Raw genomic sequence first — 25,198 nt, 5'->3', positions numbered from 1 at the left:
AGAATACAAAGAGGTAATAGAATACAAGGGGGGGGTAGAGTTATATCATATGGGGTAAAAGAATACAAGGAGGCATAGAGTTATATCATATGGGGTAATAGAATACAAGGGGGGTAGAGTTAAATCATATGAGGTAATAGAATACAAGGGGGCTAGAGCTATATCATATGGGGTAATAGAATACAAGGGGGTAGAGATATCATACGGGGTAATAGAATACAAGGGGGGTTAGAGTTATACCATATGGCGTAATAGAATACAAGGGGGAAAGAGTTATATCATATGAGCTTGTAGAGTATAAAGGGAATAGAGTTATATCACACTGGAAAATAGATTACAAAGGAGGATAGAGTTATACTATTTGGGGTAATAGAATACAAGGGGGGGGGGGGTAGAGTTATACCATATGGGGTTAAAGAATACAAGGGGGATAGAGGTATACCATATGGGGTAACAGAATACAAGGGGGGGTGTGAAGTTATATCATATGGGGTTATAGAATACAAGGGGGGTATTGTTATATCATATGGGGTTATAGAATACAAGGGGGTAGAGATATCATATGGGGTAACAGAATACAAGGAGGTAAAAGATTACATAGGGGGGCTGTAGAGTTATACCATTTGGGGTAATAGAATACAAGGGGGTAATAGAATACAAGGGGGGTTGTAGAGTTATACCATATGTGGTAATAGAATACTCTGATGGATAACACTATACCTTATAGGGTAGAAGTATACAATAGGGGGAGTATACAATAGGAGGGGGGTAGCTCTATAATGTAAAAGGTAATAATATACCATGGAGATCACAATATTCTACACCTTTTATTTGTACAACCTCTATATAAGGCATCTTCAAGACTTGGTGGTGCTGGTGTATCAGACAAAATAACATGGCGCCACTGGAACACCATTTATGGAAATAGAAGGGACAGCTATTGTCACAAACTTGAGATTTAAAGTTTTTGGGACACAAAGGACCCCTTTATTAGTGCACCAACAGTCACCACTACCTTGAGGAGCCAATTACAACCCCAACTGATAACATAAATGTTTTACACCGGTGACTCTACCAATCATCTAAATATTGGACTGGAATTTGGGTAGCCGTCTGTTTTTCTCACCTCTCTGTCCTAATTCGGGGATGGTCTTCATGGAGAATCTTTGAAGTGCCAACCAGGAAAGCATCTCACCAATTCTAACATCCATCAGTCGTCGTGACGTCAGTGGGACCTTTGGAAAGGGAGGAAGAGGTGCTGGCTTATAGTGCCCTGGATAAAGAAAGAAGTACCTTCAGGTCGGTCATACAACAGGGCTACAGAAATATTACACAACGGGCTCAAAGTTTCAGCTTGACCCATTTGCCGCCCAATATTTTCATTAGGTCCTTGACTAAACTAGTGGCTGTAACAATTTGTATTGGCTATTGGGAATTATAAAATCAGTCAGGGAAGTATTCTTTTACATTTACCTGAGTCAGCAGATCCAAGAACTTCAGGCTTTGGGCCTCTTCTCCTATTGAAACTCATTAAGTTAATTTTCTCAGGAACAATTTTCAGTTGAACATAGTTGGAGCGCAGTTCTGGAATCCACTGCAGTCCCAAGGATGAGGCATCCCTGACCGGCCAGAAAATCCCAATATTCCATGCAGGGGTCAGGTCTAGCTGGCCCTTAAACGATGTCTTGGTGGTCTTAAATGCATTGGTGTCAGGTGGTTGAGAGGAATTTGGCAATTGTGAATGGCTTGAATACTGTTCGTCAAGAGATGAAGCCATGGTGGACAACAGAAATGAAGAACATGGATCAGATGGAAGCAGGGAATGATGGTGGTTGGGTTTTTGGGAAGGTTTCTCCATCAAAGAACTTTTAAGATCATCTCTGAAGCTCCAAAGATCTTCTTGATGAGTTCCATCCTTTGTAACATTAGAAACCTCCTCGTGTAAAGAGGTCTGGGTGCTCCTCGTTTCCTCTACAGCACCTCTATTGTCTTCCATCTGGTTTGGCCAAGTCAAGTCTTCAATATTCCGTGCATGGTTCAGGTCTAGTTGGCCCTCAAAAGATGTCTTAGTGGTCTTTAACGCATGGACGTCCGAAGTCTGCAATTTTCTAGACTGATTTGGCAATTGTGAATGGCTTGAAAACTGGTTGTCAAGAGATGAAGTCTTGGTGGACAACAAAAATGAGGAATGTGGGTCAGATGGAAGCAGGGTATGCTGGTGGTTGGGTTTTTGGGAAGGTTTCTCCATCAAAGAACCTTCAAGATCTTCTCCAAAGCTCCAATTATCTTCTTGTTGAGTTCTATCCTTTGTAATTTGAGAAACCTCCTTGACGTAGGCACTTCCGGTTTCCTCTATGACACCTCTATCGTCTTCAATCTGGGTTGGCCTAGTCAAGTCTTCCGAGGTCTTCAGGGATTCTGAGCTTCCTGCCAAAGCTTGATGAGCTGATGGCTTGAGGTTGCTTCGAGGTTGGGTGACAGGTACATGGACTGGACCTGGTTTTACCAATGGCGTGGCTACTTCTGGGCTCTTCAACATGGTCAGATGGGTTGGACCGAGCCAAGCAATCATGGTTGGACCTTCTTTCTCGATGAACCGGTTCTTGCCATGAGCTTGGTCTACCTCACCGTTTTGTTTGTCCTTCTTCAAGTCTTTCTTTTCTTTCACTTCAAGCCTCGTTTTTTGGGTCCCATTAGATGTCTTTTTATTGGCCTGTGTCTTCTTTGTCACCTTCATGTGGTCATCTCCTTCATTTTTTACATTTTTCTCTTTGGCTTCCACTGATGAAGCTTTTTTTCTCCCCGCTTTTGTACTTTTTGTTGCCTGTTCAGTTGCACTCGAGTCATTCTTGGCTCTGGCCATCTTACAATGTGGTAAGTGGGACTTCAGCCTTTTAAAGCTCTTCCCGCAGAAGGGGCAAGTTTCCATGGCGGGTGGTGGTTCCTTCACTTCTAAAAAAGGGGCAAAAATGATATGTCAATTGTCTATAAATTGGAGCTACTGAGGTCTGTAAACAGCATTATTTTATTTTTATTTTTTTTTAATACACTACCCCCTTAAAGCAAATGGGACAAAGCTGGCAATTGCCAGAGCACAAAGCACCGTGTACCAGCTGGACAACCCCTGCAGAAATAAGAATAACAGAGGCAATTTTAATGATAATCACATTGAAATAAGGTAAATTAGTGATCAATAATATTTAAAAGAATAAAAAGTATAGATCTTTATATAATATAAAATAATGATAATATTTGATATTTAGGGGTCATTATTTGTCATTAAATACAAAATAAGTCCCATATACTGGTTTCAAACTACTTATTATAATAATAATCATTATAATTTTGTAGTTTGCTTCTGTCAAGCCCAAATAAAGTTAAATATTCTTAATTCTGATTGCAGTATCGCACTCTAAATCCAGCTTTGCCTGCCACGTGACTCACATACAACTTCTTCCAAGGACATTTACTCTCCTGCAGGGAATGACAGGTCCTCCTGCAGCCCGCAGCCATGCATCGCAAGTGACGTCACCGGGCACGTGTCCTACAGACACACCATTTGCGCGCCGCGATTGGATGACTCAGCCTCGTGAGGAGGTGTGGGCGTGTTGGCAAGTTGCGTTATTTTATATCGTTACGATTTTAAGATTGTTAATACAGAAAGTTAAATTTGGCTCCAGAAAATAGGTATTGCTTTGAACATTGTTATCTAACCAACAAAATGGCGCCTTGCGTAACGCCACCAAGATGGCGGCGCCCTAAATCGGCGACGTTTGTTAGGCGGCGCTGCCATTGGCTGCCAGACCCCCGGTGGTGAGATAGCAGTGAGCTGCGGCGTCACCGGGGCCTGTATCCGGCCTGAGCCTCGGTCTAGAAGGTGTGATGGGGCCCGGTGGGTCTTAGGAGTGTGTGGGATGAGGAGCTGGGCGTGGAGAGGCCGGGGCCGTAGCCTCCGGGAGATTTGGGAGGTGAGTGAGGGGAGGTAGGTGGTGGTGGAGGAGGAGACACAAAGCCGGTAAGTACCGGGGATGAGCACCGTACGGACCTCCCTCTGATAAAGAGTCATTAGAGCCAGAAGGAGCCCAGGGAGCCTGACCACCCAAGGTATAGAGGGAGGCTGCCAACCTTTGCATTGCTGCTGGGGAACTACAAATCCCAGCAAGAGGTTGGGGGAGGGGGCTTATGTACCAAAGCATAGGTCCACAGTCTACCTATAGCTGTATAGTTATAGAGGAACTACAACTCCCAGCACATAGGGCTGCTTAATCCCTGCTGAGGAACTACAACTCCCAGCACATAGGGCTGCTTAATCCCTGCTTAGGAACTGAGGAACTACAACTCCCAGCACATAGGGCTGCCTTATCCCTGCTGAGGAACTACAACTCCCAGCAGGAGCACAGAGAGCCTGTTCACCCCAGTACATAGGTCTACTCCTTCAGAGGAGCTACAAATCCTAGCAGCAACCTGGCACAATGTGCTGCTTTATCCCTGCAGAGGAACTACAACTGCCAGCACATAAGTCTGCTTTATCCCTACTGAGGAACTATAAATCCCAGCAGCAACCCAGCACATGCGTCTGCTTTGTCCCCGCTGAGGAACTACAAATCCCAGCAACAACCAGCGCATGGGTCTGCTTTATCCCTGCTGAGGAGCACAGAGAGCCTGTTCACCACACTACATAGGTCTACTCCTTCAGAGGAACTACAAATCCCAGCAGGAGCACAGAGTGTCTAATCAACCCAGCACATAGGTCTGCTCTCCTTATATGGCTTTACCCCTACTGAGGAACTACAAGTCCCAGCAGGAGCCCGGTGATCCTGGTCATACAGTAAGCCTGATGGCCTCGACACCTAGGTCTGCCCTTCTCATGCCCTGCTGAGGAACTACAAGTCCCAGCAGGAGCACAGTGAGCCTGATTATCTCAGCACATAGGTATATTCTCTTAATGTGGCTTTACCCCTTCTCAGGAACTACAAGTCCCAGCAGGAGCGCAGTGAGCTGGGTCATAGTAGAACATAGGTCTGCGCTTCTCATGAGGTTTTAGCCCAGCTGAGGAAGTAAATATCCCAGCACATAGGTCCGATCCCTTCTCATATAGTTTTACTATTGCTGATGAACTAAAAGTCCCAGAAGGATTGCAGTGAACCTGATCATCCCAGTACATAGGTCAGCTCTCTTCACATGGCCCTACTCCTTCAGAGGAACTACAAGTCCCAGCAGAATTGCATTGAGCCTGATTGTCCCAGTACATAGGTCTATTCTCTTTATGTGGCTTTACCCCTTCTCAGGAACCACAAGTCCCAGCAGGAGCGCGGTGAGCTGGGTCATAGTACTACAAAGGTCTGCCCTTCTCATGAGGTTTTATTCCAGCAGGAGTGCAGCGAGCAAGTACATAGGTCTGCTCTCCTTTTATGGCTTTACCTGTCTTGAGGAACTACAAGTCCCAGCAGGAGCCCGGTGATCCTGGTCATACTAGTACATTGGCTTGTTTTCCACCTATAGTGTTTTAGTTAGCAGGAGTGCAGTGAGCCCGATCACCCCAACACATAGGTCTGCACTTCCCGTGAGGTTTTACCCCTTGCTAAGGAACTACAAGTCCCAGCAGGAGTGCAGTGGGCCTGATCATGTCCGTGCATAGCTCAGCCCAGCTTATGTGGCTTTAACTCTTCTGAGGGAAGTCCCTGGAGGAGTCAGACTAGGACACATGCTTGTTGTCTACCTAAAGTATTATGAAGGAACTATATGTCATAGCAGGAGCCCAGTGAGCCTATCTTAGTACATAAGGTTTATCCCTACTAAGGAACTACAAGTCCCAGAAGGTTTGCAGTAAGTCTGATCACCTCAGGTCCGCTTTTTACCTGTGGCTATACAGCTGGTAGGAATCTACAATCAGGCGCACAGTGAAGGAAGCTCCCTGGTGCATATCTGAGGCTATGTAGCTGCCCAGGAACCCAATGAGCCTCCACCCTTCCATGGGCTTGTAGGAGCACAGCGAGTCTGACCAGCCGGAGCCCTACTGTCCTCTATGAGAAGGTTCATCCTCTATATGTGTCACCGGGAGCATGAAGAGAAGAAGGTCGTGACACCAGGTGATCTTTCATCTGCTAATCTCAGGTCCTTCTTCTCACCTTACCAGTCGGCCCTGCCAGTCCTCATGCACCAAGCTGATGCGTCCACGTCGGTCTGAGCTCACAGGAAGTGGATTGAAGGACGCCAGCCAAAGAGATCGGTTGTGTACAGTGTTGAACCCAGAAAATATTTAAATTTAAAATTATAGGCTATTCAGTAACCACCTAAAGACAGCCGGGTGGTTACTGAAATGTGCTGGGTTTTGGGGCCTGGGAGAACACTGGTGTAGTATGTAGGAGGACATAGGGTACAGCTGTGGAGTGTTTCTTTAATACAAGAAGGGGCACTATGATAAAATTGTTGGAGTTCCGTTTTAACAAATTTTTTTTTTTTTTTTTTTCCTATCAGCCTGAAATAATCAGCAGAGAATTCTAAGCCAAGAGTGACCTGCAAACTGTCCCCTGGTGTTTCCGGTGGAGTTCTTGAAGTGTGAGCCCAGTCACCCACCCGGTACGGCCGGCAGAAGGAGTCCAAATGTTGCCCGATAGCAGGTAAGAGCATAGTGGGCTGCTGGTGTTTGCCAATGAATCTGCCAGGGTGAGGATATTTAGGAAATGATAAGGGACTTGTTGGGTGATGTGAATGTAAAGGTGAGGGGGCTGCACAGTTTTTTGCACCAGTATAGTCATCAAAAAGATTTATTTCAAGAACCTCAATTGGTCATCCCACACATTATGATCAATGCATATCTAAACCCTAAAAACCCGAAACCATGGTTACATGTAAAGATTGTAAAAACCTTTCATGGTGCCCGCACTGCCCAGTCACTAGTATTGGCCACCCAAGGAATTCTGGGAAACGGATGCTTGGGGAGATGTTGATCTCTCGGGTCTTTTTCAAGCTGTTGCTGATTCCTTACTCAGCTGAAGGAGAAAAGGATGACAAGGTGTGGACCCAGCTACCATTATTATTATTATTAACAGGATTTTTATAGAGCCAACATATTATGCAGTGCTGTACAATAAATAGAGGTTGCAAATGACAGACAGATACAGACAGTGACACAGGAGGAGAAAAGGACCCTGTCCCAAAGAGCTTACAATCTAGGAGTTTTTACCATTTCTGCTGATGATGAAATTATTGTATAATGGCAAAAGCCTGAAAAGTTTAAGCTCCACGTAGACTGAAAAGCTCACATTTCTGACTTGGATCTCACAAATTAGCTTTGTGGATTTTTGTAGATATTACAAGATGCTAGAGGAAGTTCCTGTGCTTTGCCTTCAAATCCCTCCACAGTTCTTGTCCCACTTACCTTTCTGCCCTGATAGAAAAATACTCCCCCAGCCGCTCTCTTCGCTTCTCCAATGACCTACTAATAACTTCCTCACTCATAACCTCATCACAAGCACGGCTCCAAGACTTTTCTAGAGCTGCACCGACTCTCTGGAATGGTCTTCCTCATCCTTTTCGGCTTGCTCCTATTTTTTTGCTCGTTTAGAAAAACCTTCAAAACCCAAAAGAGCCCTTAAAATCCATTTTTTTGTACTCGGCTACCCATCTTTTTGTGTATCCTAAACTCTCACTACTTCCCACCATTCCATATCCCTTTCTTATTGTGTGATACTTCCCCCACCTCCTAGATTGTAAGCTCTTGGAGGCAGGGTCCTCTCCTCCTGTGTCACTGTCTGTAGCTGTCAATTGCAACCCCTATTGAATGTACAGCGCTGCATATTATGTTTGCGCTATAAAAATCCTGTTTAGTAATTTGTGGAGAGCAGTCTGTCAGGGGGAGTTTAGAGCGAGTCACGTACCCTGAATGGGCAAAGTACCGTGTCTTTTTAACATGCTTTGTAGTAACATGTTGCAAAAGGGGGCTCCCTCAGTTCAGCATTATACTTAAATCAGACCCTTAAAGGTCACTTTCAGATATTTGCGGAGGTATTCCTCATTGTGTGATGTGTTGCATTGACTTTCATTGCAAATGACATCTGAACACAAACTTTGCAATACACCCACAATGCATGTCAGGGTATGTTATACATTGCTAATGAGGGTGGGGGATCATCGGGTGCTGTGCTTCCCTGGGTGCCTTTTTTCAAACAGTGGGCTGACTTATTGCAATTCTAGTTACCACACAAAGTCTAATAATAGGTCTGCAATAATGCAGCCGGGATCAGAAAGAGTTTCCAGTAGAACAAGCACTCTGTAGGCGAATCGGTTACAGAATATAGCAGTAGCATTGCACCACTGCTGCTTGTATGTTTACCAGCCACTAATTCTTCTTTATTATTTACAGGAAGAGACGGAGAGACAATGAGGTCTCCCAGCTCCCACAGTCAAAAAGGACAAATCGAAGTCCTACGCTCCAGGACTGGGAAGCAGAGGTAAGCGAGGCATTTTTGGATGCAGTGGTCTCTAAAGGGTGGAAAAGTAATATTACACCTGCCAAACTTAGATTGTATCTTTTAAACGTAACCAGAATGTTCACTGTTCTATACTGAGCTGTGGGAGGGAACAGAGGGGAAAAAATACCTAAGGCTGCAGGTTATATACAGGACCAGTCAATCTGTATAAGGAGAGCAGCCATGATTGGTCTTTATTACAGGAAGCTCCTGTATAGTCGTTGTGTCGTAGTCATGCTGTCCCTACCTCGGTCAAATGCCAAGATCAAGTTTAGGGGGAAGCCAAGTAACCTATTTACATGTTTTTGGAATGTGGTAGGAAATGCACAGGGAGAACCTGCAAACTCCATGCGGATAGCGTTCTGTCCGAGATTTGAACCTGGGACCCAGCGCTGCAAAGGTCAAAATGCTAACTACTGAGCCACCGTGCTGCTGCCTGTTGCAGTGTTGTCCTGGATTATTGCACAGATGTGTTTACACAAGAGCAAAGTTTAGTTTTATTTATAGGATTTTTACATTTAATAATTTTTTTTTTTTTTGTAAATTCAGTCTTTAGGGAGCGACAGCAGCAACAGTAACTTCAGCCTCGATAGAAGCAGCGCCCCAGACAACCTCCAGACTTTGGCTAGCTCGGGCCCCGCCACTCCGCAGCCGGTGTCTGCCCCTGAGCAGTCCGCTCTCAATCAGGGACCCTATGTACACATCAATCAGATCCTGAAGGAGGCTCACTTCTCAAGTTTACAGCAGCGAGGCTGCCCCTCCTCCTGACCTGCCTGATCACCGACGGGACTGTCGTCTTGTGTCTTGAGTTGCCATTACAGACCGTGTTCCTTCGAAAAACCATCAGCTGTCTTATCGTAGCTCACAACTTGACCAGGTGAACCATACTTACTCCATTTTATCCTCCTCACTGGCTGCAAGGGACATTTTTCCATTTGATCATTTGCAGAAGGAGGAGAAGCGCTCAGACTGTCGGATGGTTTTTCCATCATCTGAAATGAGATGCCAACTTTTTTTGTTTAAACTTCATTTGTATAATATTTTTTTTTCTCTTTGATGGGTGAATTAAGCTAGCACTTTCGGGGTATATACATTAAGTTATATCGGCTTGGTTCTACCTACAATTTGTAGTGGAAAGCAGTAGTAGACTTTTTACTGCCTCGGATGGCAGCTTGGCCAGCATGCATTGCAGCGTTGTTACGGTAAGAAGTGTTGCTTGGCTTTAGGCAGCGTAGTACATAAATATGGGATCTGTAGTTGTGTAGGAATCCATGCTGTCTGTTGTCTTGGGGACCCGCTGATTAACAACAGTGGCATGTTCACAACTATAGTCCAGCTTATGGAGTATAAGGAGCCCCTGTGACCAGTCACCTATCACCTTTCTTATCCTGAACCCAGAAAAGATTGGTTATTGTGAGGGTGCAATTTGACAATCTTTGTTTCAGACTTGCTCATAGGCTTTCTCTGTACTGCTGGTGTACAAAAAAAGTAAAGCTGCTGCCCAAAGCACACAGGTTGTTCCGGTACGTAGATGAGCACCGGTTGCTCTGGGCAATAGCTTCACATGGTGAGTTTTTTACAAACCAGATAGAAAATATTTAAAATAGGAAAAAAGGCCTTTTTTCCTCTGTGGATAAAACGTTTGACCTGTCTGCAGGCATCGCCCTGCTCAATGCTCCAAAGTCGGAGCGCTGTTCTGCACTCTTCCCTTTACAGCCTTCTCTATTGGTCAGTGGGGCTCACGCAGTACCTTCAGAGATGGAAGTGCTCAGGCCATCGTATGGATGACACTTCCATACTCAGCACTTAGTGTTCAGGCATAAACGTCTGAACGTGCACTTATATATAAATATACGAATTACCTGCTTTAATATAAAGTCCGGTTTTAAACATGAAATAAATTGGGGACATCTCTGCAATGCATGCATGCATGCATCTTCATGTCTTCAGTGGGCTCCTAACTTCCTCTAGTAATCTGGCTGCCTCTACTGAGCTGCTATCCCGTGCAGAGCTCTTCCCTCCTCTGCTGAACTACAGGAGATCAGACTGAGGTGGTTTAGCAGTGAGGGAGGATTATCTGGTAGGTCAATGGGTACAACAAATGGGGAATGTTCATGTATTGGAGAGATGTAGAGCATTTTTTTTTTAACCTTTAAAGAGAATCTTTCAAAACATGAGACGCTGGCATTGCTTGTTCTCCTTTCATACACAGAGCAGGTGTCAGGATGCTGATTATGATCATTGTCATGGAAAACGCTGTTCTGTACAGCTTGTGTTTTCATTTTTATGAAATCCTGACAATTGAACAGCAGACAGGTCTTGCAGCAGCAGTTTTCTCTGGTGCTAGATTAATAAAAGCCATGCCGTAGCGCCTTGTTTGTGTAATGGCCGTTAATGCAGTTCCAGGTTTAGAACAGACTGTTTGTTTCCATACAAATGAAGGATTGTACTTAAATGCACAAAAATGCTTAAGACTGTTTTTTTTTTTTTCTTGCATCAGCTTTTGTGGAGGTTGTTTAGCTTCAGCCTTCTGAACTTTGGTTTGCTTGGCTATAGCAAGACAAAACCAGCTTGATTCTGTGAACCCATCTGGTATGGACCAGCAGCTAATGACAGGTTTGCTTCTAAGAGCGATGAAGAGATAAAAGCAAATAGTCCATAATGGGGTGTTACATGAAACTAATGCAGCCCCTGCATCTGATAAGCTGCAATATTTTCAATGTTTTTATATCTGTTACTGGCTGGTCTGGAGTTTGGACGTGGCTTCTTTGCTTTGAGTCGCTTCCAACTCAAATTTCCTAAATCACAGACCCTTAGCGGTTGCCATGCTTGCTTTGGATCAGCCATTCTCATCCAAGCCTTTTCTATGGCTTCATAGATCTGTAAGTGCTTGACCTCCTATATGATGGCCCTGCATAGAACCAGTAATGGCGTTATCATTACCTCTGTAGGGTGGGAATTCTTTCCCAGTGGCGCCAATAACATTATTTTAGGAAAGGTTCACTAAGACGTCTGGGGTTGAAAATTTGGGAAGGGCTGTTTTGGATAGTAATTTATGATTAAGGACTGAGCTAAAGTGTGAGGGTAGCTGGAAGCAAAAGAATAGCTGCACTTTGATACCCCAAACTCTGCTTTACCGCTTATCTGGCATGAGAGACGACATTACTTTATACATCTGGGTATGAGGTAGAGCATGTGACTTAATCCTCTTTTACCATTGGTCAGGGCCTTACGATTGGCCTGTTTTCATTCATTAGGAATGGAGCCCCCAGTGTTCATGGACCAGCACTGCAGTGCATTACAAGTATGGAGGTCTGGTTTTCCTATTGTTACTGTACACTGGGAGCCCACAGGCTGCCCTAATATTCTAATCTGCATCCAGCAATGGTCAGGTGGGAAGTGGGGTCTGATAGGAAGACATATTTGAAAGGGCTTAGTCCACCCAAAATGGACATAATGAATATTTGAAGGTTAAAGGGCAATAAAAATTAGCACTTAAAAGTTAAAGCACTTAAAATGGTCATCAGATACCATAATAATCTTCTGCCTTTTGTAACTGACCCAAAACAAGGATGCCGAATAGTTTTCAGGCTGAATTTTTTTTCCTATTTGCTCACTTGTTCCAGATAAGTTGATGGTCAGCCAGGGAGCATTTTCTGAAAAGTCAGCTTCCTTTTGTATTTACAATAAAGGTGAACTCCAGAAAACCGCCTAATGTATCTTTGAGCTGTTTTTACATACCTGATATTTTCTATTTTTTGTTAGTTTAGCCCATGATGTCATAGTGATCCACTGGGTCAAATCACAGGATGATCACCAGCAGGGACGGTTTGTAGTCCCCACAGAGAGGTCATTCTCATCCCCTCTTCTCAGAGAAACAGCTGGCTTGTCAGTACAAAGTTCATTCCTTAAACAGTGTTCTCTCCAGACCCTTTTAGCTGGGCGAACCACCCGGCATTTATCAGTAACCACCTGGCTGTTCTTGGAGGGGTTACTGAAAAGTTCGGTCACAATACAGGGGTTGACATCCACCTACAGTTTCTTCCCAACCAGCCTAAAAATAATTCCCGGGGGAATATTGGTAAAGTTAGAAGGAACGTACTTTATCATAAAAATTACTATGTACTTTATACAATAAAATTCCATTACATGCCAGATTGCAATTTTTTTTTTTTTTTTTTTAAATACACCCAGCTGTCTCTGTACCAATCACAGGCACTGCAATCTTCTCCAGGTTCTGATCTTCAGGCAAGGATGATGTAACCCAACATCACATGCTGTATTCTTCCAAGAAAACAATGATGGGTGTACCATGCTGGGTCATGTCATGTCCATGGATCAGCCAGATTCTCATCAGACGTGAGTACATAGCCTAAGTCTTGCTCAGTTGTTTTGACCATTTTTAGGTACTCCCCTGCATATCGGGAACACCCCGTAAGATCTGCCAATATGGGACTGCTCGGAGTTGTCCGGCCATCACAATCTGGCCCCCATCACTGTTCACTGACCGATATTTTTCCCACCCCAGGACAGGGGCCAATCTAATAAGATTATATTATGCATTCACCTGTCAGTGGTTTTATTGTTTTGGCTGACAGGTGTATAATTTTGCTTTATATATCTATATACGTCTGTCCCCTTTGGGTAATAATTATTCCTCTTGCAGAGTTACAGGCTGGGGAAAGTGAAAAGAATTAAACTCTCCAGGTGTGGTAAATTCTTCTTTTTCTGGCTGCTTTCCTCTGGTCTGCCTCTGGCCACCTGTATCAGATGTAACTGACAGCAGATTTTGTTTCAGATCTTCATTCTGGAACTGCTCCTATACACAGCCCCAGGCAGATTACAATGACATGCAAGTCTATGTTTGAAGAATGCCTCCTGATCACAGCCTGAGCTCTTTTTATATACATAAGGCTGCAAATAGACATCTTGTGCACACAGACAAAGCTATCAGTTTAGCTCCCTGTGTGCTGTGTGCCAGTTTTCCTCTCATTGGCCGGCAGAGGAGGAGCAGGGCAGCCAGATAGAAAAGAGCCCAACGTATCCAATCTGCAACTCTGCAATATGTTGGTAAAATCATTGCCCAGAGGAGTGTGTTAATTAATTAATTTGTACATTAATTAATTAATTTGTACATTAAGCACTAATATAATTAAACTTATCTAATCTAGCTTGTCTAAATCTTTAGGTATCAGGGAACCTCGTCTATCTCCAATGTTCAACCCAGCCATTTCTTTTAAGGGTAACCCAAGGGTAACCCAACTCTTAACTAACCACCCGAAAACAGCCTGGCGGGTACTGAAAAGTGCCAGGTGGTGGACCCAGCTAAAAGGCGCTTGGAAAATCACTGATCTTTACACGCCACAGTACCCTAGCTTTTTCAAAGTAATTTAATATAGATGCCAAAAAAAAGAATGTGGTCAACGGAAAAATGCCCCTTACTTTGTGCTCTCTGTCTGTGCTGGTTATGAGAATAATAATTTATCTATTTGGACCATAAACACCTCACGTACATTATGAAGGCAACTATGGAGTCAGCCTCTGCTGCTAATCAGCCCTCCTAAGTGCCCTCCTTGATGGGTAGCAGATGGTGAATGCTGGTTATAGATTTTACCACTCATGCCTAATGGCTATGGGATAAAGAGAAGAAAACCCAGCAAGATGCTGATAGCTTCTTGTCCTATATTTCATTCCTCTCCTTGGGGATTCAATCAGTGGCCTTCCAACCATTTTGCTAATATAGATATATTTGCTAATATCAGATGCCCCCCTTATACCTTATATGTGTAATCAGTAGAAGAAAGTTCCTCCTACAGACAGCTAAAATGACCGTTGGTTACTTATCTGAAAAAATATTTATAGGAAAGGGATAATAATCTTCCTCCTGATTATATCATGAGTACTGCCACTCCATTTATTTGGAAATATACAAGATTTCTCACAAATACAAAACAGAGAGGAAGCTGGGTTTTATTTAGCCAGTAATGAAGTGTTGAAGTGATTCATACACAAAAATCAATCAATAGTGAATACAAACAATAGTAGCAAGAGGTCATTACTATTATAAATCCAGGGGGTAGAAGACCAATAAATTATACATGTTGGATCCCTACTTTTTTTATACAAATGGTGGTCAGGTTAAGGTACAAGTGTCCCAACACATTTCGCCATGCAGCTTCTTTAGGGGATTTGTTGAGAACAGTATTATTTGGGGACCATACTGGTTACATCATAGTAAGAACAAAATTTCCTTGAAAAAAAAAAAAAAGAGATGGATCTAGGATACTCAGGGTTGGATAATATTCAGGCAGCAGCCACTTGAACACTAAGATATGCTATTACTGCCTAAAAAACCCAGCTTCCTCTCTGTTCTTTCTTCGTGAGAAATGAGTCTTGCATACTTATCTGAAAATGTAAAAGCTCTATATGTCCCAGATGCTAGCACTCTGCACAGGTGGGTGGTCAAAGCTAGAAGAACCGTATGGAACCTCTGGAGAAATTGCATAGACTGATCTAGGAATGGAATGTCTAATATTGCTTTTGTACAATTTTGCACATTTTTTCATATTAAGACATTACTCTTACATCCATTAAAAAAAATCTAGATTTTTTAGAAACGAATAGTTCTAATTCAATGGTCCTCCAAGATGAAATATTTTTAGGCCTGAGAACGATGAGCCCTTGCTTCAATTTACAGTTTTAATCAGCTTTTCGGCCCATTGTGGATGATGTGCAGTATCATATTAAAAGATCCCACACTAGCTTATAAAATAAAGCTGTTTTATTTTCTTTATAGTGCGCTAATAAAAAGGCAGAAAAAAAAAAAGCAGCACACATTAAAGTTAATGAAAAGCATATAATGAGAAACACAGCAGGACACATCAAACGCAAACCGTTCATCAGCTTACATATCACAAACACCCCGGGGCGGGTGGCTCTTGTGCTGCTACAGGAGGCTATGGCTCACTAACAGCTGGAAGTCAATTTACAGGGATTAATAACATCAGTAACTGCAGGAGGTAATAGACTGCATGGGATTCTCAATTAGTGGTAAGGTAATAAATGCATATAGACATTGCTAAACTGTACAACAATTATAAACCCTTATCCTGGTTGGTGGAAGCAGTATATTGGTCAAATACCAACAATCTGTAAAATATAACTAAGCAACTTAATACTGAGAGATGATAAAGGCTGCCAATGCTGACCTGACTTTAGGAAATAGAGCCTATTGGTATTCTGCTCCTTGGCCTTTATTACTTTCTGAATCCCCGACCTAGAATGAGTATGCAGCTCAGGTATTCAGTATAAGTTGCCATAGCTATTGTCACACTTGTTTCAAGTGTAAAACTACTAAAGCCAAAAGCAACTAGCACATGTTCAGCAATGGCAGCTTCCTTTACAATATGTGTTTTTTATATTTGCCTAGAGTGCAACTTAAATAAAGATCCCCTTTAATCAAATATTTCAAACCTTATTGTGCATGTGGAACTAAAATACTACAATACTCAAAAATAAATCGATACATAAAGCTTTAAAATTCTTCTACAGTTTAGACTTATTTGTAAAACTTGCACTGATATTATTATTATTATTATGTAGTGTTTATATAGTTCGGACATATGACACAGCTCTGTACAAACTCCATAGTCATGTCACTAGCTGTCCCTCAAAGTGGCTCACAATCTAATGTCCCTACCATAGTCATATATCATTACCACAGTCAATGGTCAGTTTTGGGGAGGGAAGCCAATTAACCTAACTGCATGGTTTTGGAATGTGGGAGGAAACTGGAGTACCCAGAGGAAACCCACACAAACATGGGGAGAACCTGCAAACTCCATGCATGTAGTTTCCTAGCCTAGATTCGAACCTGGGACCCAGCGCTGCAAAGGCCAGCGGACTGACCACTGAGCCATCATATGTCCAATTTGTCTTGCACAATTGTGCATGTCCTACCAATGTGTGAGTGTATGTGGGGGGTGGAGAATGCTTTTAAATGATGGTTTATATTTATTTACTTTATGATGTTTTTAATTTAACATATAGTTTTTTCACTATATGCTTTATTGCAACCAGGGGGGCTTGCATGCCTCTAAGTTGCAAAGCATTGGGTAAGTGTCAGGTTCTTTTTATTGAAAGGACCTCAAATGTTTCTACTGACCCTAACCTATCATATGGAGCAAAAAATGCTCTGCTCCTGAGGGAGGAGGTTATTAGGTTTTCACTTGTCTTACTCAGTTGGCCATACTGAATAGTTTATGCAAGTCCCAAGTTCCTATGAGGCTGCCACTGTTTGCTTTTTAATGAATGAATGACCCAACTGGTACTTAATTTTTTTTTATATCTGCAAGAAGCTCAGTTTTTTGACCAAGCGTTTATATTATGTCTAAAATGACTGTATAATACCAATCACATACCTGCATTTTCACTTCATCGGCTGTCCTACCCACGGACTTAGTTTTTCGAGAGCTAGACATGCTGAGGGGGAGCAGCCCAAACCTTTAGTGAGACACAGAAAGAAAACACATTACTTAGAAGTTCTAATTAAAGTTGAAACAATACACATCTCTAATTCCTTCATTTTCATCTGCTGAATAAATTATTTAAAGTGTTTTGGTATATCTGCTCAATAGGTGTAAAAATCTATTAGCTGTTTCTGAAACTTGGTCAGCCTAAAAATTTTTGTACTCTCTGCCTGTGCTTATTGGCGTTAGATGATATGTTTCCAGATCCCTATTTGGACCACAAAATACATTATCTATGTTAAAAAGTAACTATGGAGACCCCTTTATGAAGAGAACACGGATCCTTCTGATATTCAGTACAGTGACTAAGTGTTTTCACTATGGGACCAGATGTGTTACTAAATTACTAGATGAAATCAGCACATCTAAGAACTAGCAAGCTCCAATATAATACATTTTTGCTTTCAGTCCAGATACATAAAAATGTCCATTAATGATTAGACCTATGGCTGAGTGACCAAACATTTCAAAGCGGACTGCTAAAAGTTAAACAAAATTTAACATTGAACTGCTGATTAGGCCAACCTTAACCAACAATGTATTGCTGACAACATTAGAAGTTCAGGTTCATTGCTCTTGGCGACTTCAGTCACTATTTTTATTTTCTTAGTCAAAAGGAGGTTACCGTATCTGACTGGAGGCCAATGGAAGGACATTGTGGGTTTCCTGGACTCCCAACATAGATCCTCTGCTGGTAAACTGGTTTTCTGCTCCTGTCAGAAGCCCAAACAGGACCTGCAAGTGGCAGATAAAGTAATAGTTAATATGTGTGGTTAAGAATCAGCGGTGAATTGATAAGTCAATAACTAATGGGTCACACTTTATTATAGCGGACGATGTGATGTCTGGGATCAGATATGGGATCAGTAAAGGTTTTGTCCCCCTATTAGTGTGTTTAGCCCTCATAAGTAACTTTGCAAGATTTCTGTAATCTGAACACCTAACAGGGACCTGCATGCATGACTCTCCAATCTCCAGCTCTGCCTGCATCTGATGCAATATGCAATTCTGCCTGAGCCCCTAATGCTTCAGCTCTGCCTGGGGTCCTGTGTGCCACCGTTAATCCTCAGCACCAGCCATAAAGCTCTTAAAGCGTAAAGTTTCACTCTTTAAATTACAGTACTGACGGGGGACAGTTGAACAAAACTGCAATCTATAGCTCCCACATGAGAGCCACATGCCGGTGAAGAAAAACAGTTCTACAAGTATAGTACAAGACTAGCATGTGTTTAATATTAATAAAAGGTTGCAGTGATATCTAATGTGTTTTGAGGCTAAGCACTAAACTCTTGCCAATATTTAGGTTGTATTTCCAAAGAAGGGGGGTGCGGAGCTCCCAATTACATTGGCTACTGTTGTAACCTATTGCTGAGAATAAAAAGTTTGCTGGATTTGTACATTTTTGGCATTCTTGCTGGCGATTTCACAGATTTTTTTCCTTTTCTGCACCATGGCCGACACCTCTACATTGTTGTACTTCTATCCTTGGTCTACTACAATATGTCACCTGTGTGCTGCACTCTGCAATCTACTGCTCTAGCTGGGTACCATGGGCTACAGAACATACACCCACACACAAAATCAGGTTAATACTACCCAAAAAGCTTTTTTTCTTTGTTCCTTTAGACATCCCCTAGCATGTCACAAGCTGTGGTAAGTGGGGTGACTACAGGAACAAGAAGAAGCAGCACACTGACATTGACATCCCTTTGCTTACCCTTTCTATAAGTATGATCACCATGTAAGACTAAGAATTTTTTACAAAGCAGCAGGAACCCAGCTGGCTCCTAGTACAGGCCCTGCCTCAACCACTTTTAATATAATAACGTTTCGAAGGTAAGCAATAAACCTACAGAGGTTCTCTGTGCCAGCCGGTTGAGGTTGGCGTTCAGGTGCGGCGTGAACACATCCAAGTCAAATGGATCAATGCAACTCTCCAGCTGGTCTGCAACTTGCTGAATTCTAAAACGAAAATCAGAGAACAATTATCAGAGGCATCCGATATGGACATCTTAAGTAATACAGTAGGGACATCACCTGCACCAGACTTACCTGGAGTCTGGCTTGTTCTTGCTGGTCTTACCATCTTCAGAACGAGAGCCAAAAATGAGGCAGATGTAACGCAGGTCAAAGAGAAGCTGCAGAGCCCGGGTCTGTGTGAGTGCGGAGCCATGCTTCTGCTATAGAAAAATGCACAATTATATCACAAATATTACAGAGCACAGCAGTATCACTTTATATTTTCAGAGGTTCTTTAGAGTATATCTAAAGTTTTTTTTCGTTTTTTTTTTTTAGTTTTTCCTATTAAGAAGAGTTAAATTGCCATCAATATTTTTTTTCTGTGTCCCACCGGGGAAGGGGAGTTCCTTTACTTCCTGTGCCAAACATGCAACATAAGCGAGATGAAATCTCACCAAAGTTAGGGAAATCCTGAAACAAGTGTCCCCATTTGTACATTTTCTGTATTTTTAAGTTTTGGTGACAACTCAAACACAGATGAAATGCACATAAGGGAGCTGCTTTTTCTGCTATACAGTTATCTCTGGCAGATCAGGTGTCCTGATTTTTATCTGCTGCAGGTTGACAACACTTGAATGTCTTGTCCTTCTGCAGCCTATGACTGGGCAGTGAAAGAAGAAGCAAAACCCTAATAAATTAATATTTAAACCCTCATTGGCTGCTTCTGAGATTTTTCTGTTCAGGGACAGCAATTGGTTTATACCAGCTCAAATTCAGGTACATACAGTCGATGCATATATATATATATATATATATATATGTAAATTAATGAATACAGAACTGCATTGTTTATGTCCTGTATATCAGCTCAGGGTTCAGCTTTTAATACACACTTTGCACTCATGAGGTCTAAATGTCAGGTGGTACCTTGCCAGTGCATTCTTTGCAGATCTTCTCGTAGGCACTGATCACTTCTTCCAGGGAAGTTTTCAGCAAGTCCTGCAGGGTGACTTTGGGGATAGAGTGACCTCCAACACGGTTCACTGCTTGACACATGTTAAATAAAAGCGATTGGACATACCACGAACACTATAGACAAAAACAAACATGTTAAAGTTAATTTAATGCTATTATATATTATAAAATGAATACTTGATCCAGAAAAGTATAGGAGAAAAACTAATAACTATGTATATATGGGAATTTCGCTGAGCCCAACAGCAGCTCCTGAGACCTATTAATGTAATCCTGACAATGGGGGGTCATGTGACAAGGATGGGCATACAGTGCCTGCTCCACCAAATTCCTTCTTCCCCAAATTTAACATTTAGTGGCACTGACAAAGCACACAGCTTCCAAAATGTAAGTTAATTTGAATTAAAAAATGGAAATGGTTTAGGGTTCTCCAATGGTCAAAAACAAAGATGAGTATTTGATACTTTTTTAAACTTATTGATTACAGCAACAGACAGAGGAAGTATTAAAAAAACCCTTCAGAAGGCCAACCCATCCAATAGCAATGTGAAGAGCTCTCAGTTTCTAAAGATTTTTATTAAAAAATGTATAAAAAATAAACTCCAAGTTAAAGTGTGACTGAATCTTACCAAGCATGGCTACCCCCAAAAAAGGGGAAAAGATTTAGACTTGGATTTTAGGAGTTCAAACACACATGAATTGGATAATACAGCTCACCTGTCCCGGCAGACGAATTTTGGAGGTCACGCTGCTACCTGCTTCTGTCTCCTCTTGAATTTCTATCTCATCCCAATGAGTGGCAGTAGCAAGTGCTGAGCCAGCAGTGTTAAGCAAAAGGGTCTGTGTGAAGGATCGGGCCAGGTGCTGAAAAAAAATAATGATCCTCAATGTCAGCATGAGAAGGGTCAGTGTGCAGGTGACAGGGAGGGCCAGTAAAGGGTTACAGAAAAGGTTAGTGTTAGGGTGAAAGAGGCCTAATGTAAGGTGATATAAAAGCTAGACACACAGATCATTTGAATCTATTAAATACTCACTGCTTCCGATGTGCCTTGCATTTTCTAGGAAATGTGGAAATTCTAGGAACCCCCAGGGTGAGAGTTGGGGCAGAGACAGTATGGGGGTTACAGGGAGATTTAGTGGTAGGGCTACAGTGAGGGTTAGCATACAGCTCATTTTGCAATGCATTTTATACTACCATGCATTCAAGCTTTCATAGCTTGTATTTAAACTGACTTGAGTGAACTTGTAGGAGTCCCCACCCCCCAAACACTGTGGTTGGAAGAAACACTGCAATGAACAATGGACTTTCTCATATCTAAGCATTTTGCCTGCTACAAATACTGCATGATCATGCATCTGATACAAATACTTTCACTAGAAGTACACAATACACTAGAAGTATTCAGTGTCTTAAGACAGACATACTTGCACCACAGCCGAGCTCCAGATAGAATAGGCATCCAAGGACTGTTTGATAAGTCTATCCTTCAGTTCCTGCCATTTGCAGACAATGTGAGGTTTATCAGCTGCTTTGCCCTTGTTCATCTTTTTTGTAGACCTGGTCTCCCTTTTACTAATATCTAGGTTACCAGATTTACCCAGAATGCACTGCTTCAAGTGTGGGCACAGTTCACTTAATGACTGGCACAGCCTGGCCAAGAAAAGTACAGTGGAGAGTTTGGAGCTGATAAGGGCATTGCTCTGACTGGCCAACTCTGTCTCAGCTGCCGCTTGCAGTTGCGCTTTGACGGAGTCCTGAATGTGCTGCATACATGTAAGGCAATGCTGGCTCAGCATCTCCTGAACAGTGTTGGCGTCTCCATACCGGTCAAAGGCAGAGAGTTTCAGTCCTGTGATTGCAGGTTTGCTCTGTGGGTCAGACACCTCCTGCGGCAGGTAGGAGAAAAGGTCCTCCAGTTTGACCTTGAGTTTTGAGTCTAGAGCTTGGCAGAAGGTTAGGATGCATGGAGTGACAGCCTGGGCCTTTAAAGACAAGCCGCTCCTGCAGTGAGCACTGCGGCTTGCCACGCTGACCCAGGCTGCGTCGGGTGGCAGGTCATTCTGGCTCTCAGCCCACAAGAAGGAGCAGATATTGCCTTCCTGGATGTGTTTCAGGGATTCTGTATTTCCTTCAAATTCTTCCAGGGAAGACTGGAGAAGCTGTACGGAGTCATTAGAGATGGATTCCAGGCCTTCCTTGATCAAAGTCTAAATAGGAACAAAAAAAGTAAAATAATATTTCATTACTACTTGTACTGTAAAGCACTTTAAATGAACCTGTTAACCAGCCTACACCTAAGAAAATGTCCTTAGTTGTGGTGGCTGCATTCACCTTCTTTTTTCAGGCTGGGGGGAGCCATGGTTGTCACACAGGCTGAACATGTCTGACTCCATTACATGGGGGGGAATATTAGTGTACACAAGAGTAAAGACATTGTGTCCTCCTGTGGCCTGCAGAACATTACCAACCTGAAGTCTATCCAAGAATAGCTGCTGAATCAGATCCTCCCAGAAGCGGAATGGCCGATCAAGCAGCCGCTGACAGACCGTACCCCAGTTCTGGCTCATTGACTCGCTGGTCAGCAGCTCCCATACTGCATCTCTGATACCCGCCAGACCCTTTAGACTTGTCACATAGACCAGCAGAACTGAAATTCCAGATTTGATATCCTCGTTGCACCTTAAAGAAAAATTCATAAATATATAATTTTTATTCATTTTCTAAAAATATGCAGCCTCCTTCAGATAAGTTAAACACTTAATATTTTTAGACTGTGTAAAGAAATATGCAGCCAGTAATATAGGGACCATGTATTGATCTCCAAGTACTGAAGCCAGTTGATGATCAATACTGAATCTATATTATCTTGAACAGTAGCCTGTAGACTGTAACAATAGACTTCCTTCAGACCAGGTTTGACTCGTAGCTGAGTGTAAACACACAGAATGGGAATGATGCTTTACCTATTATTATTGAACAGGATTTATATAGCGGCAACATATTACGCAGCTCTGTACAAATAGGGAACTTACATGTTGATCCATTGCTGCAGAGTCTCCCTCAGGTAGTCCTGGCTGATGGGATGAGCCAACGTCCTCAGAGTAGGCTGGAAATCCACAACGGACTGCGGAAGGTGCTTAAACCAACTGGAAGATTTCATTTCTTCTCTTAAAACTTTAATACCTTTCCCTGTGAAAGACAAACAAATTTGCTACACAACTCTGCCACTGGGCTGGGAAAAATACAGATTACAGAGAGGAAGACAAATGAAGTCAGAGTTAAAGGATATGGCTTGTAAAGCAACCCAGACAAATGGTATGTGGTTAGGTTTTGTTGTCCGTGTCCCACTTGGGAGATTCCTTTCATTCCTGAAATCTCCCCAAAGTAAATCTAATTCTTATCAGGCCAGGTCTCCCCATTGGAAAAGTCTTCCACGCTGTGATCACACTCCAAATTGTTGGATCACCACGTTCTCGGTTAGTGGTCATCAGGGCAAATACAGGGGTGTAAGTCTCCAGCACATAGGCAACAATAAAAACTTTGACTAACCCAGGGGTCTCTAAAGTAAATGGTGGCTCGTGTTATTTTGGACTGGGGAAGGGGGGTGTCAGATTGAGTAAACGAGGTCCAAAGGCTGGTGAAATTACCTAACTTGTGATTAAGAAATTAGTGCTTCATTGTTGATGTTCGTGGGAGGATTAGTCCCTATCTTTAGCACCAATCAGAAAGATTTCTTTTAAAAGCAAGAGGATGGACATATTTTCTTTCATTCACTTTGCTACCAAAGGCCCTGAAAGTGGCATGCGAATAGCAGAATCTTACCTCCTCCAGTGACCGTCTCTAACAAAGAGAATAAAAGCCCGCAATTCAGGGAAGGGTTAGGCGGCACATCGTCCGGTGTTGTGTAGAAGAGAGCATGAGCTTGGTACAGAGTATTCGCCAGCAGCTCCACCAGTGAACACACCTGAGACTTTATACTGGAACCTGAAAAGGAATATGAGACACAAAGGGGTTAGTTCACCAAGACAGATGCCTCAAGCATGTATCAGGATTTGGGGTCAAGAATAACGGGTGACGTATACAGAGTAACAAAATCTAAGAAAAAAAACTTTGCTCCCACATCCCATAATGCAACAGGGCACCCTTATTTGTCCATGGAGGGGTCCAGGATAAACTGGGTTGAATGCAGTGTTCTCCCCAGCTCCTTTTAGCTGGGTGCACCACTTTTCAGTAACCAACCGGCTGTTTTTGGGTGGTTACTGAAATTTTGGTGACAATACAGGGGCTGCCACCAGCCTACAGTTTCTTCTCACCTAGCTTAAACACTGGAATGATATTGAAGACTGAGCATGGTCGGGAGTTACATCATCCAGGCTCATTGGCTGAAACCAAAACTAGGAAGAGAAGAAGGTGCTGGCACCCGCAATGGCCTGGAGACAGGTGAGTGTATTTAAAAGATTGCCATTAGGCAGGAAAGGTTATTTTATAGCTAAAGGTTATTGGCAAAGTAAACTTCAGCAGCCAAATAAATCATTCCCATGAGATGAGATTGAAGGCCAAATTCTAGGCAGCAAGACTCACCGTGATGAGGTTGGTTGAGCAGCTGCTGGATGCCGGCCTTCCTCGCCAGCAGGAAATCGGCCAGGGCTTGGCGGGGTGAGCTGTCCTCCAGGAGCATAATGGAACACAGGGCCTCCGTGACGGCTTGGTCAGACGCCGATGGACATTTCAGCAGAGCTTTGCTTTCCTGCAGGATGGTGGCGCTAGAGAGAAAAAACAACACAGGTGTCACCATGATTGGGTGAATGGCGTTTCCTGAATGTGAATATTAACTATTGGTATAAGAGATGGAAAACTGGATATGTAACAGGGGCAGGTGAAAACTTGTGCCCATTTTGTAGCTGGGCCATCATCATGCACCGGTATTCTCCATTTGTAGGGTCAGGTTGGTGCTTACCGGAAGGTGCCAGCTGCAGCCACTTGGCGAATGAGGATAGGGAAACGCGCCAGGACGGGGCTATAACGGGAGGTGGAGGAGTCCAGCTGGAGGAGGGAGTGCAGGTGACAGCACAGCAGGTAGAGTTGTGTGGCGTGCAAATACCGAGATGCCTCCATGGAGCTCCAAATCTTCTCCGGGATCTCCAGCAGCAACTTTATCTGAGCAGCCATGGAATAGAATTTCTCCTGGGACTAAAGGGATGACAAATGAATAAAGTGGTGAATATCATTTCAATGTGATTAAATATTCCCCCAGTATACGCATA

The 25,198-nt window shown here is 42.9% G+C and overlaps 3 protein-coding genes across 7 annotated transcripts in view; 1 reads left to right on the top strand and 2 right to left on the bottom strand.

Moving 5' to 3' along the window:
- Nucleotides 1–3,545, bottom strand: part of MTNAP1 (mitochondrial nucleoid associated protein 1) — a 5,810-nt gene extending 2,265 nt beyond the window's left edge. The window contains exons 1-3 of one of the 3 annotated variants that reach the window (XR_011919699.1): nucleotides 3,445–3,503; nucleotides 1,474–2,949; nucleotides 1,127–1,235 (exon numbers count right to left, since the gene is read on the bottom strand). Coding sequence is in view for 2 of the 3 variants with exons in the window: in XM_072403467.1 (XP_072259568.1) it covers nucleotides 1,127–1,273; nucleotides 1,474–2,949; nucleotides 3,445–3,466 (1,645 nt within the window). In the remaining variant the exon portion in view is untranslated. Of the gene's footprint in view, nucleotides 1–1,126; nucleotides 1,274–1,473; nucleotides 2,953–3,444 lie in introns of all 3 variants that reach the window. The other 2 variants (XM_072403468.1, XM_072403467.1) reach the window with 2 other exon arrangements.
- Nucleotides 3,546–3,779: 234 nt separating this feature from the next.
- VCF1 (VCP nuclear cofactor family member 1) lies at nucleotides 3,780–12,182 on the top strand. Of its 2 annotated transcripts, none has more exons than XM_072403466.1 (4): nucleotides 3,780–3,877; nucleotides 6,478–6,620; nucleotides 8,366–8,453; nucleotides 9,021–12,182. In XM_072403466.1, exons 2-4 carry the CDS (start codon nucleotides 6,604–6,606, stop codon nucleotides 9,237–9,239), a joined length of 324 nt encoding a protein of 107 aa, XP_072259567.1. In that variant the 5' UTR covers nucleotides 3,780–3,877; nucleotides 6,478–6,603; the 3' UTR covers nucleotides 9,240–12,182. The 2 variants fall into 2 exon arrangements, with proteins under 2 accessions (XP_072259567.1, XP_072259566.1); XM_072403465.1 differs by having other exon boundaries at nucleotides 3,807–3,968.
- A 623-nt stretch (nucleotides 12,183–12,805) lies between these two features.
- COG1 (component of oligomeric golgi complex 1) overlaps nucleotides 12,806–25,198 on the bottom strand; it is a 13,115-nt gene continuing 722 nt past the window's right edge. Inside the window, exons 2-14 of one of the 2 annotated variants that reach the window (XM_072403463.1) lie at nucleotides 24,892–25,124; nucleotides 24,516–24,697; nucleotides 23,757–23,918; nucleotides 22,967–23,123; nucleotides 22,403–22,613; nucleotides 21,359–22,141; nucleotides 20,651–20,797; nucleotides 19,886–20,047; nucleotides 19,052–19,176; nucleotides 18,853–18,961; nucleotides 17,625–17,734; nucleotides 16,892–16,973; nucleotides 12,806–15,444 (exon numbers count right to left, since the gene is read on the bottom strand). In XM_072403463.1, the coding sequence (XP_072259564.1) occupies nucleotides 15,418–15,444; nucleotides 16,892–16,973; nucleotides 17,625–17,734; nucleotides 18,853–18,961; nucleotides 19,052–19,176; nucleotides 19,886–20,047; nucleotides 20,651–20,797; nucleotides 21,359–22,141; nucleotides 22,403–22,613; nucleotides 22,967–23,123; nucleotides 23,757–23,918; nucleotides 24,516–24,697; nucleotides 24,892–25,124 (2,490 nt within the window). In that variant the 3' untranslated portion in view covers nucleotides 12,806–15,417. Of the gene's footprint in view, nucleotides 15,445–16,891; nucleotides 16,974–17,624; nucleotides 17,735–18,852; nucleotides 18,962–19,051; nucleotides 19,180–19,885; nucleotides 20,048–20,650; nucleotides 20,798–21,358; nucleotides 22,142–22,402; nucleotides 22,614–22,966; nucleotides 23,124–23,756; nucleotides 23,919–24,515; nucleotides 24,698–24,891; nucleotides 25,125–25,198 lie in introns of both variants that reach the window. The other variant, XM_072403462.1, reaches the window with a different exon arrangement.

Source organism: Pyxicephalus adspersus, chromosome 3 (genome assembly GCF_032062135.1).
Source record: "Pyxicephalus adspersus chromosome 3, UCB_Pads_2.0, whole genome shotgun sequence".
NCBI lineage: Eukaryota > Metazoa > Chordata > Amphibia > Anura > Pyxicephalidae > Pyxicephalus > Pyxicephalus adspersus.
Note: the sequence above shows the minus strand (reverse complement) of the source record. Positions and strands in the feature narration are given on the sequence as shown.

Excerpts from the sequence above, each read along its gene's own strand:
- VCF1 (XM_072403466.1), top strand. Across the intron at positions 8,454-9,020 it reads TCCAGGACTGGGAAGCAGAG|TCTTTAGGGAGCGACAGCAG; the intron begins GTAAGCGAGGCA and ends TTGTAAATTCAG.